This window comes from Alosa pseudoharengus, unplaced genomic scaffold (genome assembly GCF_046254945.1).
Source record: "Alosa pseudoharengus isolate Yale_2024_CS ecotype anadromous, Long Island Sound unplaced genomic scaffold, YU_APseudo_1.1 YU_APseudo_1.1_scf_2, whole genome shotgun sequence".
NCBI lineage: Eukaryota > Metazoa > Chordata > Actinopteri > Clupeiformes > Clupeidae > Alosa > Alosa pseudoharengus.
Genome location: NW_027468663.1, coordinates 18,894,634 through 18,912,352, shown reverse-complemented (window position 1 = coordinate 18,912,352; position 17,719 = coordinate 18,894,634). Strand labels below are relative to the sequence as shown.

Below are 17,719 nucleotides of genomic sequence, written 5' to 3'. Positions count from 1 at the left end.
GGCTACTGATCTAAGACAACCTTAAACATGCTGTTGTTTTTATGTCTGATCTATTGTTAAACTACACTTTGGCCTCCATTGAGTCACATGAGTCACTTGAACCCTTTTCAACTTCGCAGAGATGCATATCTGTCTGAAAATGTTACTGAAACCAAACTCTGATTAAATTTCCATAGGCCTCAGTGTCAGTTCAGAGTTCTATAAAAGTTCAACATTGTTTTTCAGCATTTAGTACAAACAATGATTTCAGTATAGGAAATCATTTGTATTGTTAGGAAATAAATTACATTAAGTCCATTTAGCAAAACACTGAAATCTAGGCTATGAAAAGTCAAGCAGCCTTTGCTTCTGTGGACAAAACGTCCTTTGTAATTTAAGTTGTCAGTTAGGACCACTATGTGAAGGACATCATTCCTTTTGGACATCAGCAAAACACAGATTCCTACAACATTTTTTAAGTCTTTAGTTTGTGGATGGAATTCCTGTTGTAAAATGTGTCAGGAGAATATACTTTTACTTTTCATAATACTGCAGAACTATGCTATGAGGACAAAATGAATATTCCAAGACAAGATATAATCAGTTTTACACATTGTGCATTGTGTATTAGTCAGGGTTCCTACACATTTTTCAATTCAAAATTCCATACTTTTTCCATAGTCAAATTTCCAAACTTCTCAGTAGATTTATCTGACTATATTCTTGACATTGTGGCCACTTCTGGTTTGGGATAACTCTGTGAAAACAAATGTATGGACGACTGAAGTGAATTAAAAAATGGCACTAGATATTCATCCATTCATCCACATTTTTCTGAGCCAGCTGGCTGTTTGTACGGGCACTCAGTCAATCCAGCCATCGTCAACTTCAGACTGTAACACTTTTGCCATTCTATCTAATGCATCATAGTTTTCAATTAATAAACAACCATAAGGTTTTGTTATCACTGAGCAGAGCTCATAGACTTTGCTTTATGTCAAAAAGAAATGTAGTTAGTTACCACAATGTTGGGAATTTCATCAAAACAAATAGGGGCCCTAATTTAAATTATGGAAAAAGTCTAAAGTCTATAACTAAACCTATTTTTTTTATTGAAGCAAAATCTATTTGATTCTGATTTTGATTTAATTCTATGACAAAGATCCTCCTAAGCACGAACATCAGTCGATCAGTTTAACCAGAGACTTTCTAATGTGGAGACACAGCACTCAAAAAATACTCCATAGGAATGCATGGGGTTAGTTTGTAACGCCAATATGGCAGTTGTCTACACATATCACACCCCTTCCTCGGCAAAACGTCGACATGTGAATACATTGAGCCAATCATATGGTGTGTTGTGAAGACATCGTGCCAATCATGTGTTGTGATCTCGCCGCTGGAGCAAGATTGGTGTCGTGAAGCCTTGCGCACGCGCAGTTCGACCCAAAGACTGTGCCCGATGAGTGCCAACGTTGGTATATGGCCGCCGAGTGGAGGGACTTGCCTAAAAGGACTTTGGTTTAACGCTCCCACATGCCACACAATAGCTTTAGTTAATGCATGAGACACATTGCTCATTAACTGAAAGCCCTAATTTCAGCAATGGGGGAAGTGCATAGTCAATATTTATTATTTAAATAAATAATTGTAAGGTTATGTTAACATAATATAATATGCTTATGTTGCATAAGACTGTAACAAGACATGGGCGCCATAAGACAGAGAGCTGTACACGTTTTGCCATTTTAGAACCAGGTTTTATTATTTATTGTAACTAAGAAAACTCACACTTGCCCATTGTTGAATAATTTTCATTGACGAAGCAATGTGTTGAAAGGTGAACTAACATTTTTAGTTCTCCGTTGATACAGCATAGCCTACATATGATAGAGACTAGTTCACTGGCATACTGTAGGCCTCAGAAATCACCTTAGACAGTATTTTTTGTTTGCAAGAACAGTTTAGCAGATAATGCAGCATCCAGCATGTCTTGGTAACATTTAGAAAGTCTAAACGAAAGTCTACCAGTGTTTTAGCCGGAAAAAGCAGAGCTACACAAACATACCAGTGCACAATGGTGTAGGGCACTTGCATAGACCAGGGGTTCTTTATTTGGATTTGGTACCAAACCATTTTTGGGAGAGACAATTTTCTGGGGGACCCCCCCCTATAATTGCATCTTGACGATGTGGACTAAGGCATTTTTCCATACCCTTGTTTGTTTGTTTTCCATATATACGACCTGGAAATGACTAAAATCAAGTTCCATACTTTCCAGGTTTTCCATACTGCATAGGAACCCTGATTAGTTTATTTTAGCCACAAAAATGAGGCATTCAACAATTTTTCCACAAAATTGAAAAAGTTCAGTGATTAATGATCACAAGAATACTCCATTTTGTTCATGTGTCAGGAAGAATGGGCTCTCTCCAATGCTCACTCATTTATGTTTTTCATGGATAAAGACTAGCATGGTATTACAGGGTTTTATATGAATGCATATAGCATATTTGGCACCCAATCAGCTTACATAGTTCCACAAAACCTACACACTATGTTTAAATAAAGACAGGGTTTATACTAACAAACAAATAAAGAATTTTTTTTAAATAAAGAATTGACAGGGGTCAAAATTCTTACAGCTTATTAGTGTGTGGAATATTTCAACAGAAGTTTCTTGACCGCAACTCCCACCTACAGCACTGTCGGATAGACAATCTCCTGTACATCACATCTAATCTTCCAGGCTTTCACTGCCACCTGGTGGCACAGTTAGGAACTTCACTTTTCATACCTTCCCCCAAGTCATTGTGGGTTTATTGTGCCATTTAAATTATAGGGATTTAGCAGACAAAAAGCAATCTAATGTGCTAACTTCCAATTTGCATAGGGTATAATGCAAGCCAGATTGATTGGTATAATGCAAGCAAGGTTGATGGAAACAAGTTATAATTTCTTGCGATTTTATGGGTGTCTTTTAACGTTGCCTTGACAACTTTACATTGTAAAAAGGGCTGTAACAATACACCAGAGAATTTCTAATGAGGAGAAGCACTCAAAAAAATCCTCCATAGAAAGGTAGACTAACACATATCTTCTGCGGCCAAAAGTCAACATGTGAATACATCGTGTCGATCATGTGATGTGTTGTGAATACATTGTGCCAATTATGTGTTGTGGTCGCACCACTGGAGCGAGGTTGTTATCGTGAAGCCTTGCGCACATGCAGTTCTGCCCGAAATAGATGCCCGATAAGTGTACAAAATGCGTTGCAATATGGCCACCAAGTGGAGGGACTTGCCTAAAAGGACATTGAATACACTCAACTGAACTGACATCATTTAGACTAAGCCAAACTACACCAAAGAACTCACCCATAACATCCCCTTTTATTAAAAGCGTCAACTGTAAAAGACCACACAACATTTACAAACAACAACTTATTTCCATCACTCTCAGTAGCTCTTGGTAGTTTCATACGCGTCGGGGAAGGGCAGAGAAATATATCCAGAGCCCATGACCAGAGGCAAGATCCCTGCATTCGGCACAACATTCCAGGACAGCGTGAGAGTAATGTTCTTATTGGACCTGTCACACAAATATGTCCACATGAGGAAAGCAAAAAAATTAAAGGACAGAGCGACAACAGCAGGCTTGCATTGCTCCATGCATAATATTAATAATAATAATAAAAACAACAACGGCAATAATAATAATAATAATACAGTTGAGAAGCGTAATAATGAATGAACTCATTGATTTAATAAAATGTGCGGGGCAGTGTATCGACCAGTGTCCCTCCACTTCCAATCAACTACAGTAGGCTATTCATCAAATGTCTATCAATAAAATAAGCAAACAATGAGTACCTAGGCCTATGTTAATAATTATAAGGCTATCACAATTAAAATAATAAGCATATGGTAGTAGGCAGACAATCTGTTTTGTTTTGCGAGCAAATAGTTTATAAATGGAATAAAGCTCCTTAAAAATTAGCACAGAGGTCTGATGTGAATGACAGCTAGCTGAACCAATAAGACAACATAATTACCATTAGAATTAATTTAGCTTGGCTGTTAGGTGCAGAGAATAAATCACCATGGTAATTTATGTGCCATCTCTTTTGTGAAACCAAGTCAAGGCTAAATTCATCCAGGATAACCTAAAAATCCCAGCTTAATCCCTTATCTAGGTTTTATGAAATACCCCTCTGGTACAGCAAACTTGCTTAGTCTATATAGAAGCAATGCGATCTGCTCAGAGTGCCGCAGAAGTGCAGTCGCCCTATTAGGAGTTGATCAAAATGATTTTGGAAACGGTAACAACGGTAAAGGAAAGGTAAACAAAACTCTTTAGGGACTTTTAAGACTTACAGGCAGATGCTTATGCCACCAAGAAACAAACAAACAGAGCATCAGCATGAGTGATAGTAATAATAATAATAAAAACAAATGCATACCTAAGACCATTTCCATCATCAAAGAAGAAGTATTTGGATTTCGTTTCCCTCAGCCTCAGTTTCGTGCTTTCCCCCCTCAGGACTATTTTGTCCCAAAGGACGACCTGGTTAAGGGCCTGAAGGGAAACACAACACATGCATTTAACATGCAAGTAAGTGGAGGCAGTGTGGAGCAGTGTGGAGCAGTGTGGAGCAGTGCGAGTGTGTGTGAGTGTGTGTGAGTGTGAGTATGAAAGAGAGTGAGAGAGAGAGAGTGAGATTGTTAGTGTTTGTCTACTTATGTCCCCGTTATGTATATGTGTTAGGAACACACAGGGTTCAGATTATCCCAAAAAATACTTTGAAGACCACCTCTGACATGCTAAATTAACTCATGTTCACTACAAAATACATGCAATTCTGGTGAGTAGTAGACCTAAATACTCCAAGTAATGACTTTATGGCAATTGTGCTCATGACTTTTTCAAATGGCCCGAGTGGTCAAAAAGGCTAAACTATTATTACAATTTAATGTATGTACAGTATGTAAACTTCAGGAAAATGAGACAAAACGAATGCATTCAAAACAACAGAAATTATATACATATACTAGTTAGTGACTGTAATCGAAACTTACATTATTCCTAGTAGCATACTCGGCTGAAAGGTACAGGAAGAGCTGCTTTACGTTCCAATCAAATATTGGCTGCAAATGTGATTTGCATTAAGGAAAACACCAACACAAAATGCGGACATAATCAATCATCACCATCATAACTAAACAAGTTCCACTGAGTAAAAAGATATCAGCTTGGAGGTCGAATGTGATGAAGCCCAAATCACTTCTTTCCCTTGGCCCAGTGAAGTCGTCCACGTTCTTCCTGCGATATTAGAGATCAAAAGGTATGATCAGGAAAAAAAATGCATGTGTCCAGTGCATGTGTTTGACAAAGCCTTCACCCACATTCATAGACAGAGATGGAAATCAACTTTTTTTTAAATATGTGAATATCTACTAGTCACTAATAAACTGAACACCTACACAATAGTAAATCACTTTAGGTTCTAATTTAAAAGGCGGAGAGACTCCAAAGCCTGCATCAACAAGCAAAGTTCTAGTCACTACTAGTGCATGAACATCGTATTGCATCGTACTGGATGTGAAAGAAATGAGCGAACTCATCAATGTTGCACTTAAGGTCTTAATCCATGGTGTCGAACTAGCAAATTGATTTTATAGAAATTGATTTTGCCTACTTTTTAGATTTAGTTAAACTTAAGACTTTACACTTTAGCCCTTCTTTCAAATTAGGATCCCAGGTGTCTGAAACTTCCCTTTTCAATCAGTCCGTGAATGGAATAGTGAAGACTGCAAAAGTCAACAATGCATTGAATCATATTAGTAGAATTTAATGGCAAACCTAGGCAAGATAACCCAGAGGAAGATAACCAAGAGGGGCTTCAATCTCCGAACTAAACAAAGCCAAAAGGCACTTCTATTAGAATGTTTACCACTTCCTCTGGGTTAATTTACCCAGATCTGCCACTTAACCACCTACTTGGTATAGGGCCTACACCCAAGACCAGTCGCTGAAAGGATCTAAAATTAAAGCGCTCTCATCACAAAATACCCTAGGCCTGTATTGTTCAAGCAAAACTTCTACTAGGTCATCAGTGATGATTCTTTCTGGTGGGGGTATAAAAATCGGTATAATACATGCGCCTGATGTGAACGTTAGACACTGGGATAAACGATTATTTTTTTAAACGATTAATCTAGCGATTATTTTTTCGATGCATCGATTAATCTAACGATTCATTTTTTCAGTCCGATTCGATTTCGATTATCGATTATCTCCCCATTAATTCACTAATAGCAACTTATACATGTTTATTTACATATCTGAATGAAAAAACATAAATTCTTTAACATTGCAATATATGTTTATTGCTCTTAAGATTCCAAAATAAAAGACTATACAAGTGCAAAGTAATGCATTCTTAGTCAGAAGTAGCATTCAATAAAGTTCAGTAGTGTATGTCTAATTGAGTGCCTGTCATTTTAAGACGTTCGTGTGGGAATCCTTGCAATTAACATTAACACAGTTAAAAGGCTGCTGATGTGTGGATGCAATTCATAACGTAGTTAGTTCAGACAGTTCGTTCTTCTCCTTTGGACAAGCACTTTTGAGTCTTGGAAAACACTTTTCCATTTACATCGGGATTTTGCAAACATTCAGTGTCAGAGTCAATAAAATGAGCCCTTCAACGAAATTGACAAGCAGCTGTAAGTAGGCTAAGCATGCTAAATTCGACATCCAAACAGTATTCTAACGTTAGCTTTGAGATACTGCTTGATTTCATAACTTAACTTAGTTTAGTCTCTTCAATGTAGCCTACTATGTTGTGATAAGACCTTAGCAGAGTTCACTTCAATGCAGCAGTTTTGAACAAATTTGCGCAGCATGGTCACGATGCTAAGCGGATTTAATAGCAATTTAGCCAGACGTCTTCTATGCAATGCTTCTATGTGGCAACAACAATCCTTCAACAATCGTGAATATTTTGTTAAATGCACATGCAGAAGAGTGGCAGGGGCTACGAGAGAGAGCGCGGCGGGGCAAGGAAAGGCTGCGTGCGTAAAATGCAAGGATTTGACCTTATATTTAATTTAAATTAAATTAAAATAAACATAGAATATTCATCTGTGGCGGCCGATTTTTATTTCGTGGCGCCCCGCCACAGATTAGTCAATGTATGGGAAACACTGTGTCTCGTAAATCATCGTACACTCACCCGTACAACATGTAGGCTACCAATGAGTGGCTTTAGGAACGCCTTTCTCTCGAGCCACCAGGAGGCTAGTCATTGTTATTGTTTTGTGCTACATGTAGCCTCTAGCTAAGGGACTGTACGATATTTACCGGGGGGGTGTGAATCTCCCACAACTCCCCTCGTAAGCTTGCAGGTCACCCGCGGTTATGAGTCATAAACCAAATATTTTAATGATATTCGGGTCATTTGCGGGCGGGTCAGTTAAAATTAATTAAATATATATTTTCTACAAATAGGCCTACTTAAAATATCACGAAAAGGCTAGCATCAATACAGTAAAGCATCAATACAGTAAGTCAACAGTAAAGAAGCTGAAGACGCGAGTTAAAATAATAAAGACACCCCTTCAGGAAAAGCGATATAGGCTATGGGAAATATTGGGAAAAGTTCTTAAAGAAGATGACAGTAGTACAACAAGTTATGGTCTATGTAGGCCTACTTCTTGCGAAGCCATTTAAAAGTATGACAGCCGAAACGGGCAGCCTGCAGGAATAAATCTTATGGCACAGACTACACAGCCATATCTACCGGTATGTATAGGTTCGCGCATGCATAAAAGTTACCTTAGTTCGTTGTGTTTGTGACTTTAAACAGTGGATGTGCTTTAGTAAAGCTGTGCTTCATTCAGCCTTTTAAACGAGTTCTTACGCTAACGTTTTGACCAGCAATGTATCTCTCTTGCCTACCTTGCCTCCCCATTTCTATTTTCGAAAGAAGTATGTCCATGGCCAAATCTTATCCTAGTGTTCTAATCCTTGGTGGTTGCGTGCGTGCTTGCGCTCTTATTCTCATTCTCTCTCCTGCGCAAACATTATGTCCTGCATGCCTTCGTGTAGTAGTTCTACTGCATAAAGTTTCGCAAATAAATTAGTTTGTTTTACAGAAATGGATTACTGCATGCAGGCTATAACCAAAAGCACACATTTTGTAAATAAGCGGGTCGGATCGCGGGTCGGGTATAATTTTGTCCTAATTAATATTCGAGGTCCGAGTTGCGGTCGGGTTGATTAAAATATCGGGCGACCGCGGGCCGATTGTGACCAAACCCGCGCAACAGTTTGTAGCCCCGTGTGTGTGTATGTGTGCTTATGACATTTGCATTTTTCGACCAGTTTTATTTGATTCACGTAGGGGGGAGGGCCTAGGAGAATTTTTTTGAGGCGGGGGGAGGCCCCTGGAAAAAAAAATTTGACCAGGGGGGAGGGCCAGGCAGAACATTTTTAACCCGATCGTCTGGCGACCGGCCCTCCCCCCCCCCCCCCCCGCTAAATATCGTACAGTCCCTAAATGGCTGGAAAACAAATTGTTACATTGTATTGCAGGCACAGCAAGACCGTGCAATGCATGAATTGGTGACCGGATTGAAGCAGCAATGTAATCTAGTGTGTAAGAGCATTACATCAACTTTAACATGACCAACACAGCACATATGCAAAAAAATGAATGTCATCTCATCTCAACTATGGGCGTAGCCATGTTTGTTGTAAGGTCGTACGTCCACCTCGGGGTACCCTCAAGTACTCCGAGGTAAAGTGGGCGTGCCTTCCCAAAATGCCGCAAGAAAGCTGGGTAATTTACACTTTCCAACTCGGGCGGCGGATTTACGAGACATTTTCGAGACATCTGGAAAGCAGCATTATTCATGAGCGCCCTCATGTGGAACCAGAAAAGGAACTGCAACCAGTTCAGAAACCGGAAGTTTCCCGAGAGTGGCGGTTCTAGACATTCTCTGATGTAGCGTATTTTTTTTTATTGCAAAAATACACGTTACATGTTATAGCAATCCATCACTTCATATACTGTTCAACATGTATATTCAATAACATACCATTCATACATACGAAACATACAAAACACACAGTAAAACATATTGCCAGGGGGTAAATATCTAATTTAAAACATTAAAAACATCACAAACAGTAATAGTTTTAAAAGCTTTTGCTTTCGTAGAAAATCTAATTGAACAAATGTAACTTATTGTTTAAACTCGTTTCTGAAAGCGATGAAGCACGGTGTTTTCCCTAGGAATTTATTTTTGTGAATATAAAACTTTGCCATAATAATTAGCAGATAATTTAAAAATAGGCTGTTCGAGTTACGTTCATCAACTGCAAGACCAAATAGCACATTTTGTAGCGTATTTAACCACCAAGCTTCCTGGGTTGAATGTTGCGCACCGTTATAGCATGACGTGCAGCGTTGCAATTGGACGGTTTAGAGCTCCTTGCTACTACCGCTAAATCTTGCAGCAATTTACCAAATTAACAACCATTCACTTTAAATGTCATTTAGATTCTCGTAAGCATTTAATCAATGATTATGGGGCCGCACTTCGCCCGTTTCACCTCCAAACGGACAAACGCATGCATTGTTAACTTAACGTTATAGCAGCTACTCATTGCAAACAGGAAGCCAATATATTAACGTTACCATATGCTGGGTATATGATGGAGAATATGCAGTTAGAAAATAACTATCAAAAATAATCAATGCACTGAGTAGCTGTGCGGCTTTCTAACTATAAGTAAGCATGTATAGCATTAGCATAGGTTGTGTAGTTTTAAGACACTTACAGCATTACTTTCGATACGTGGATATCCACAGGTATGCTTCTGTCTTTGAATGCAGTCGTGATAAAACAACCAAACGTAAGAGCGGCCATCACACTCAGCGAGAATGCGAAAAGTGAATTTGCCCTTGATAGTACCGTATTCATCTTTCAAATGTGCGCTAGGCGGAGGAGATAAATAAGAATATTAAAGTGAGCTTATCCAACTGTGCGCGAAGGGCTTAACAGGAAATTAGCACGATATTTGGAGATGAGGAAGTTGATGTTCTTCCTGGTTAAATGTGGTTTACATTGCCATCTATTGGCTTGGGGATGATATTGCCTGCCATTTTTTAGAGCAATGATGAGCATTGTTGAGGTGATTCTTTCTCAGATTAACCTAAAATTGTACATTATAAAGCTCTCCCGAGGCCCAACCCATAGACATATGTCCTCTGTAGTGGACATAAGTTGTAGATGCATATCCCTTTAGTTATTATGATGGTGATATGGTGTTGGTAATGAAAATGTCAGGAATCATTAATTTTGAAAGAAGTGAAGTTATTTACATTATGAAATAGTAGTGACTTTATGAATGTCCATTATAATGGACACCAGGACCAACATACTTTAAGTTTTTGGAAAATTTAGGATATAATTTGTATAAGATGAATGAGGGGGGGGAAGGGGGTCAGATTTGGAGCTCTCAGGTGATGAGTGATAGATGAGTGACTGAAACAGAGATGAGGACTGTGCCTCAAAAAGATAGGGAGGAAGAGTAAGACTAAAAAGAATTATCGCAGATGAAAGAAAAACATGAAAATGAAATGAGCAATCCAGAAAAAATAAACAAAACTGTCCAAAAGGCAAATAAAATAGTCTAGAAGAATAAATAGCCTTTTCCCTTATATTTGGTTAAGTTTACCCTTAATTTAATACCACTAAAAGCATAATTTGTCCATTTGTGTCTATTTTTGTGCCTACATTCTTATACTAAAACGGTCCTTTTGGCCACCACAGTGGACGTGCTATAAAATTGAAAATAAAAATAAATTTAACAAAATAAAAATTGTAAGATGTTTTTTTTTTTTATCCTAGATAGGAAATCACAACAAAAAAGAAATTGGAGGACACTTTTTTTTCTTGGTTCTCAGGAGGCTATTGGTCTGGGACATGTTACATATAAAAAAATGAATGTTGCAGTCATTGCTGTTATGGTTTGATGTAAGAACAAATGAAGGGCTATGCAGACCCGACAGAGGCAAGTCCCTTAAAAATAACTACTTTTCTGAATATCAGAACCAGTTCATAGGCCTATGCAGGAAATGCAATATTTTGTACATGAAAAACTACATTGCTCTAATCCTGCACATTACACACTTTACAGCTTATAATATTTTGAACATGGAAATATTATCGTACTGCAGAAAAAAACTGCATGATGACTGCAATTGTTGTCTCATAGCAGCAACTGTTTTTCAGCCACAGTTGTGAGACAAAGGGATAGGCCTAGTTATTACAAAAAGGGTTAATATGATTTAGATTGAATGAAGATTTAGATTTTCTAACTGAAGGTTTGTGTCAGATAGACAAGCTAAAGTTGCAAAAAAATGATTCATATAGAGCAACTATATTTATATTACTGAAGGCTGGTGCCAAATAGACAATACATGTCTGATAGCTCCCTGCAGCAAGCTGGTATCAAGTCAGTTCTGAAACATGCTTTGTACCGTATAATTGATATAGGCCTATCACAACATAATGACCCACCTTGATTCTTCCAGAACTAATGTGCATCCTGTTAAATATTCACATACAGCCAGTGTGTGTGTAAAAAAGAAAGCTAAACTGCCCACGCAACTTTTGATATCAAGACAACAAATGCCATGTTGACCTATTCCACCACTGTGACAAAGCCCACAACTATGCTTTGTCCAAGTGGCCCATTTTCCTGCAGCTGCCTTATCAACCCCCTGCTCTTAGCCCAGCTGCTAAGGGGAATTTCTGTGTCACAGTGGCATATGATCCCCGTCAACACGTTGCCGGGCCCCCTCATTCCAAAACATTTGTGGAGCAGCAACAGAAACAGCGACTGTCGCTAGCAATGACTGAGTTTCTGGAGAGCCGGCCGTTCGGTTTGCACTACACCAATGTCTACCTCTCCATATTTGCGCTGTTCTGCTTCAAGCTCTTCATCAAGATCAGCTTAAACATTCTCACACATTTCTATGTTGTCAGAGGAAATCGAAAGGAGGCTGCACGAATTGCTGCCGAGTTCTATGATTTTGGTCAAGGACACCGTGAGTAAAACGTTCTATCTTCACTTCATGTATCCATGTCTGTTTTGGAGTGTTGGGAGATGAACGTAACTACCAGTATCTCTTTAGTAAATGAAGCAGGATAGGTCCTCACAGATACAATATGGCACTGTGTCTGAGAGCAATCCCTGCACATTTGTCTCTCTGGCCCTGTGGCTTTATGGATTGTTTGGATGGATTTACAGTCAGTTATAACAGTTACAGTGTGTGGTTGGGCAGTATTGACTGGGGATTGCAGCCCTGAAATCAGGCAATGACCTATATACTGTAAGCATTTTGGGGTTAATAAATCCTAGAGGCTTTCATCACCTTTACTGGGCTCTTCACATGCATATTTACCATACTGTGGACATGGTGCGGTTACTCAATGGTCCATTGTTAACAACTGAGTCAAGACTATGCATTGTAGAGAGACAGATCACTTGAAAGTCTCAGACAATAGGTGGTGATGTGTTAATACCAGGGTTAAGTCCATTGATTATCAAGTGAAATCATCACCATGTCATCAGGAAAACTTTCATTGACTCATAGACAATATTCCATTACAATCAGCGATGTAGTGGAGGCTAAATGCAAGTAAACACAGTTTATCCACCTCAGAAATTTCAAAAATAGAGTTTACCCACCTCTTATTAGAGTTTATCCACCTGTCAAAAGAGTTTATTCACCAATTGCAACTTTTAACATTCCAAAAATACACATTATCCACATTTACTATATGTACACTCATCAACACTCTAACCATTGATACTATTGATTTTTATAAACATTGGACAATAACCTCCATCATCATCAAACATGTTCTTAATGCCTTTTTAAAAAATCCGATACCGCCTGGCACAGTCCCTCACCGTGATCACAGAATTCATAGTTTAGGCCAACCCACCTCTTATTTTACCAATACATCCCTGATTACAATCAAAACCGCAGGTGAAGCACATTTGACTATGGAAGTATGGTAGATCAATCTTTCAACTAAAGCAGCCTCACTGATAATTGTGTAGGTGGATATAATTCCTTGACATTCCATGAAAGAGTCTGACTTGGGCTACAGATGTAGCCAAAGAGGTAGGATACAGTAGGTTGGCTGGTAAAAGAAAAATGTTTATTAACCAAAGATGTAATTTGAAGGGTAAAGGGCAGCATTCATTCAGCAAAATGAGCAAATGCTTAAAACAATTTCCGATAAGAATAGCGAGGACTTAGCCAGGATATTGGTAAACACTGACTAAACACCTTTAGGACTATTTAGAGTTGTAGGCCTATCATTTTTATGGTAGCCAAGAATCATTTGTATATTTTGACTAAAGAATTAGGCCTATTATACCTTCTATGTTTTCATTTTTATTTTTTATATAAAACTCCATCAACTGTGGTTATGGCTATCTCTGGCTATCTCTATTAATGTATATCCTGAATCATTGCCTAAATGAATAAAGACGTAAAGAGATCAGCAGTCACGTTTTAGTGAATGTGATTTTTAAAAATCATGGAGTAGCCTAGCCTAGAGGTTCTCTCCTCTGGTTGTGTGGATGAAAACAAACTGCGTCATACACGTGGTAAAAAGGGGCGGGATCGTGTCGAGGTGTACTTGGACATTGTAGCCTAACATTTCCTCAAAACGTGAGTCGAATCATAATGAATTTAAACATCAACAGTTCCTCTGTGCAGCACACATGTCTTTCATGCAGCGCCTTATATTAGCAAAATAAACAGATTCATAACCTGTGATAAAAATAGCTCGGTGCCATGCTATCCGTTTCCACCGCGTCTCCTCCCACAACCCCTCCCAGTAGAGGTTCTCTGTCGTCTGCTACTGCTCATGTTCACCGAGAACCGAGGACCGTATAACAACAACAAGCGCTGTTAGCCAATCAAAGCTAGGACGAGCTGGCTCACACTCCCTGGCACTGCGGGCTGTGTAGATCTGATGCAAACATGCCTGAAGTTCCTGCACGGGAAAGCGAGCTCACCGAAAAGATACCAAAGAAAAGGTCATTAGAGGATATATATGATTATCATCCCAGAAAGAGAGCGTGCTGGGGCATTTTAACTAGTCAAGGTGAGTGATCATTCAAACTTTAGGCTACCCCATCACGTGCATCATGTTGTCACCCAGATGTAGAGGTGGAATAGCAATAGACCAGAACACAGCCTAGAAATATTTCAATATGGAATTATTGTGAATACATTACATTTAGTTTTGATGCCAGACACCCGGCAATGAGCGTTACATAATATCGTAGCAATTCAGTTGGCTTTTTTATTTCCATGGTTGAAATTGTGCTTCACTCGCTTGGTCACTGAAATAATTGGCAGATGTAAATGCAATGTAATGAATATGCAGCCTAAATACCACATCACACCAATAGTACTTAGTAGTCTATAATTATGGAGGTTTTTTTTAGTTTTATTTATTATTTTTATTTATTTATGTATTTATTATTGTTGTTAGGCTATTATTATTGCTGCCTAAAAGTGTTAGTAGGCTAGAACCTTTACTACTAAGAACCTTAGACTAATAGGCTACAACTATGATGGGGTAAGACAACAATGGTGGTGGTCCTATTATGGTCTTAGCCTACAACATGTAGTGGCAGTAGTAGTAGTAGTAGTTGTATTAGCAACACCTAAGCAGAGGATCAGGTTGTCATTGACTTTGTGACTTGTTAATCTCACAGTTTTCAGGACACTTACACTGTAACCTCTGAGTCACATGTCTGTCACATGAGTCACATTGGTTAATGTCTTAAAGAGGCTTAATCATGATTAGTCAAATCTTCAAGACGTTCCGTTTGGATGCTTTGGAGATAAGGCATTATGATATCAATCTCCAAGATTGTATTGAGAAGGTTGGTCCTTGCAGCTTTTCTGGATTCTCCCAAATCTATTTTGGATTGCCTGACAGTGATATTTGAACTGCCACAGGCTTTACAGTATGGGCCATGTTAGGTAAAATGACATAACAGCATGCATGTTGAATGCCCCTTCTAAACTGGGATACCAGCTAGAACTCAGGCAGTGAACTGGATTGTCTTTTGCTGTTCCTATACCTTTTGCCACCATTTGCAAAACACTGCACTACATCAGGTTGGTGAGATGTATTTTTACAGTGTAAAGAGGCACAGTATTGCAGTGCTGTATTAGTAACACGTGCTTTAAAGTTCCCTGACAGCGTCAGCCGTTAGACTTTGAGCTAGTTTTGCAAAGGATTATGGGAGTGCTGCTGCTGTGTGCTGGAATCCCTGATGAGGTCACTCGGGCAGTTAGTGCTTGTAATATTCATGAGGGACTGCATTCAGTTTTCTTGAATAGACTGCCCGCTGAAGAGCAGTACCAGGCAACCAGTAAAAGGTCCTCTTGTTGCCACCAGTGCTGTCTTTATGTAGTGCATGAATCAAAATGGCAATACTGCTAGTAAGATATGCCAGCTATATTAGAGTGGGTAGGTGGTAGATTTGATCCAGGACGCTTAAGGCCTTGTTTTTATTATTTTAAATTCACTTAAGCGAAAGTGAAACAGACTGGTGCCTGGAGGTTATCTTACTGTTTGATTTGTTTAACCATCACTCATTTTCAAATATGGCTGTTGGCAATTCTGGCCCTTAGATTCAGGGCTCGACAGGTGACTGGCCTCCTCTTGTTCACAGGCCATGTCGTACACGTATCAGTGGCTAGATGTTCCATGGGGAGACGGGGACTTGGGTACGTACCGTTCAGCACAGACACCTCGGTTGTGGGCATAGCTGTACTTGGGGAGAGTGTCAGTGTGTGTGTGTGTGTGTACTGGTGTCTGTCTTAGGTTGGCAGTGGTATGTGTCCCTAGTAGCGGACAGATTTGGGTGAGCAGGGGATATATATAGCTGCTCTGGTTTGGAATGCTGTAACAACTGCAGGAGTGCTAGCCCTAAATGCACAACAACTCTAAAACCAAGAAGGAGTTTTTACTCACAGGTAGTAGTTACAAACAGGGAAGGCGAGTGTGACAGCATGCATCCACATATAAACACTGATAGACTACAAACTGTAGAAATATAAACACAAAACAAAACTGAACTGACCTGAGCTAAATAGGGGTAACAGGTCATTGGCTGAAACAAGGTGGAGGTGAAATCAGTGCAGACAATAACCAGGCTAATATACTGTGGGATGATCAGATAAGAAGATAATGAACAGAATTAGGTGAGAGGCAGATACGCTGTTGTGTTACCATCTAATATGGATGTTTTGTATGTGCTTTTCAAACAAAATGTGTCCTCATAGCTGTTGCACATATGTGAATAGTGGTACCTCTGCTTTACATTTGGTCATTTGGACATTGAGGGACTGTTATATGTCTATCTGTGATCACACAGATGTACTTTCTTTCTCTCTCATACACACACACACACTTATCACTTATTCAAACAAAGCTGCTACAACATCAGCACAACACTGATAACATTAGCATTTACATATAATAGTCTTATTTTATTGCTGCAAGGGGAGCTGAAACACAAGATCTTGACTCTCCTTATGCATGAAGTATATTGAAGTGTAACAATACATACATGACCATTGAGTCTTGAATGGATCTTGAATTTGTTATTGTTGCAGCACTTTGCGAGTTCAGTCTTGAGTAGTATCTGAAGAAATTGTTGATGTCTGTGTGTGTATGTTTGTACTTTTGTTTGTATGTGCATTTGTCTGTGTGTGTGTGTGTATGTGCATTTGTCTGTGTGTGTGTGTATGTGCATTTGTCTGTGTGTGTGTGTATGTGTGTGTGTGTGTGTGTGTGTGTGTGTGTGTGTGTGTGTGTGTGTTTCGTAGGTTCCTGGGCTGACCGTTCCCCGCTCCATGAGGCAGCATGTCAGGGACGTCTGCTGGCTCTCAGGACTCTCATCTCACAGGTACACACACCTGGTCACTCCTAGTAATTTATACATCAGCACAGGTGAACCAAAACAAACATACACATGCACTCACAGGGACACCAATCATAATACATGCTGTGTGATATAATGCAATATTGGTGTGCATATGTACATCTCTGCTACATTGTTGATTTCCATGAGGTACAACACAGTAATACTGGACAGTTTGTAAGTGTAAATAACTGTGTCATTTTTATTCACCTAAGGGTTATAATGCAAACATCATCACCATTGATCATGTGACTCCACTGCATGAGGCCTGTCTGGGAGACCATGTTGCCTGTGCCAGGATACTCATTCAGGCTGGTGCAAATGTAAGTCATTCTGATGCTTAAGTTGTATGGTTTAATGTCGGTTTATCAGTATGGCTATATCAGACATAAACATAGTATATCTTGCTGTAAATGTGTACCTACAGTACAGCATTTGTCCACCTATGTAGGGGAATCGCATGGACATAAATAATCCTGAATATTATTATTTGGGAGTGATAAATTATCCATTTATACATTTAAATTAATAACACATCAATTTTCTTGCTTTCTGTTTGCTTGCTATCTCTAAATATAGATGATGTAAACGTTCTTATTTGCTCAGCAGATGCCTGTTTTCAAAGAGATAAGGTTAGATATACATTATAGTTCAGCCCAGTTACTGGAACATTGAAAAATAAACACATGATCTG

General features: G+C 39.0%; 2 protein-coding genes across 4 annotated transcripts in view; one reads left to right on the top strand and one right to left on the bottom strand.

Moving 5' to 3' along the window:
* Positions 1-3,352: 3,352 nt before the first annotated feature.
* spcs3 (signal peptidase complex subunit 3) lies at positions 3,353-10,083 on the bottom strand. Its single transcript, XM_076294039.1, has 5 exons — positions 9,829-10,083; positions 5,228-5,301; positions 5,058-5,134; positions 4,442-4,557; positions 3,353-3,570 (listed from the first exon to the last, which is right to left on the bottom strand). The coding sequence occupies exons 1-5, from the start codon at positions 9,969-9,971 to the stop codon at positions 3,438-3,440; spliced, it is 543 nt and encodes a 180-aa protein (XP_076150154.1). The 5' UTR covers positions 9,972-10,083; the 3' UTR covers positions 3,353-3,437.
* A 1,824-nt stretch (positions 10,084-11,907) lies between these two features.
* Positions 11,908-17,719, top strand: part of asb5b (ankyrin repeat and SOCS box containing 5b) — an 8,948-nt gene continuing 3,136 nt past the window's right edge. Inside the window, exons 1-4 of one of the 3 annotated variants that reach the window (XM_076294038.1) lie at positions 14,053-14,183; positions 15,772-15,826; positions 16,931-17,010; positions 17,241-17,348. In XM_076294038.1, the coding sequence (XP_076150153.1) occupies positions 15,775-15,826; positions 16,931-17,010; positions 17,241-17,348 (240 nt within the window). In that variant the 5' untranslated portion in view covers positions 14,053-14,183; positions 15,772-15,774. Of the gene's footprint in view, positions 12,104-13,967; positions 14,184-15,771; positions 15,827-16,930; positions 17,011-17,240; positions 17,349-17,719 lie in introns of those variants that run through there. The other 2 variants (XM_076294036.1, XM_076294037.1) reach the window with 2 other exon arrangements.

Coding starts and splice junctions, on each gene's coding strand:
- spcs3 (XM_076294039.1), bottom strand. CDS start 9,971: ATGAATACGGTACTATCAAGGGCAAATTCACTTTTCGCATTCTCGCTG. Junction 5,302..9,828: donor CACGTATCGAAAGTAATGCT/GTAAGTGTCTTA, acceptor CTAATATCGCAG/GAAGAACGTGGACGACTTCA. Junction 3,571..4,441: donor GATGATGGAAATGGTCTTAG/GTATGCATTTGT, acceptor TTTGTGTGACAG/GTCCAATAAGAACATTACTC.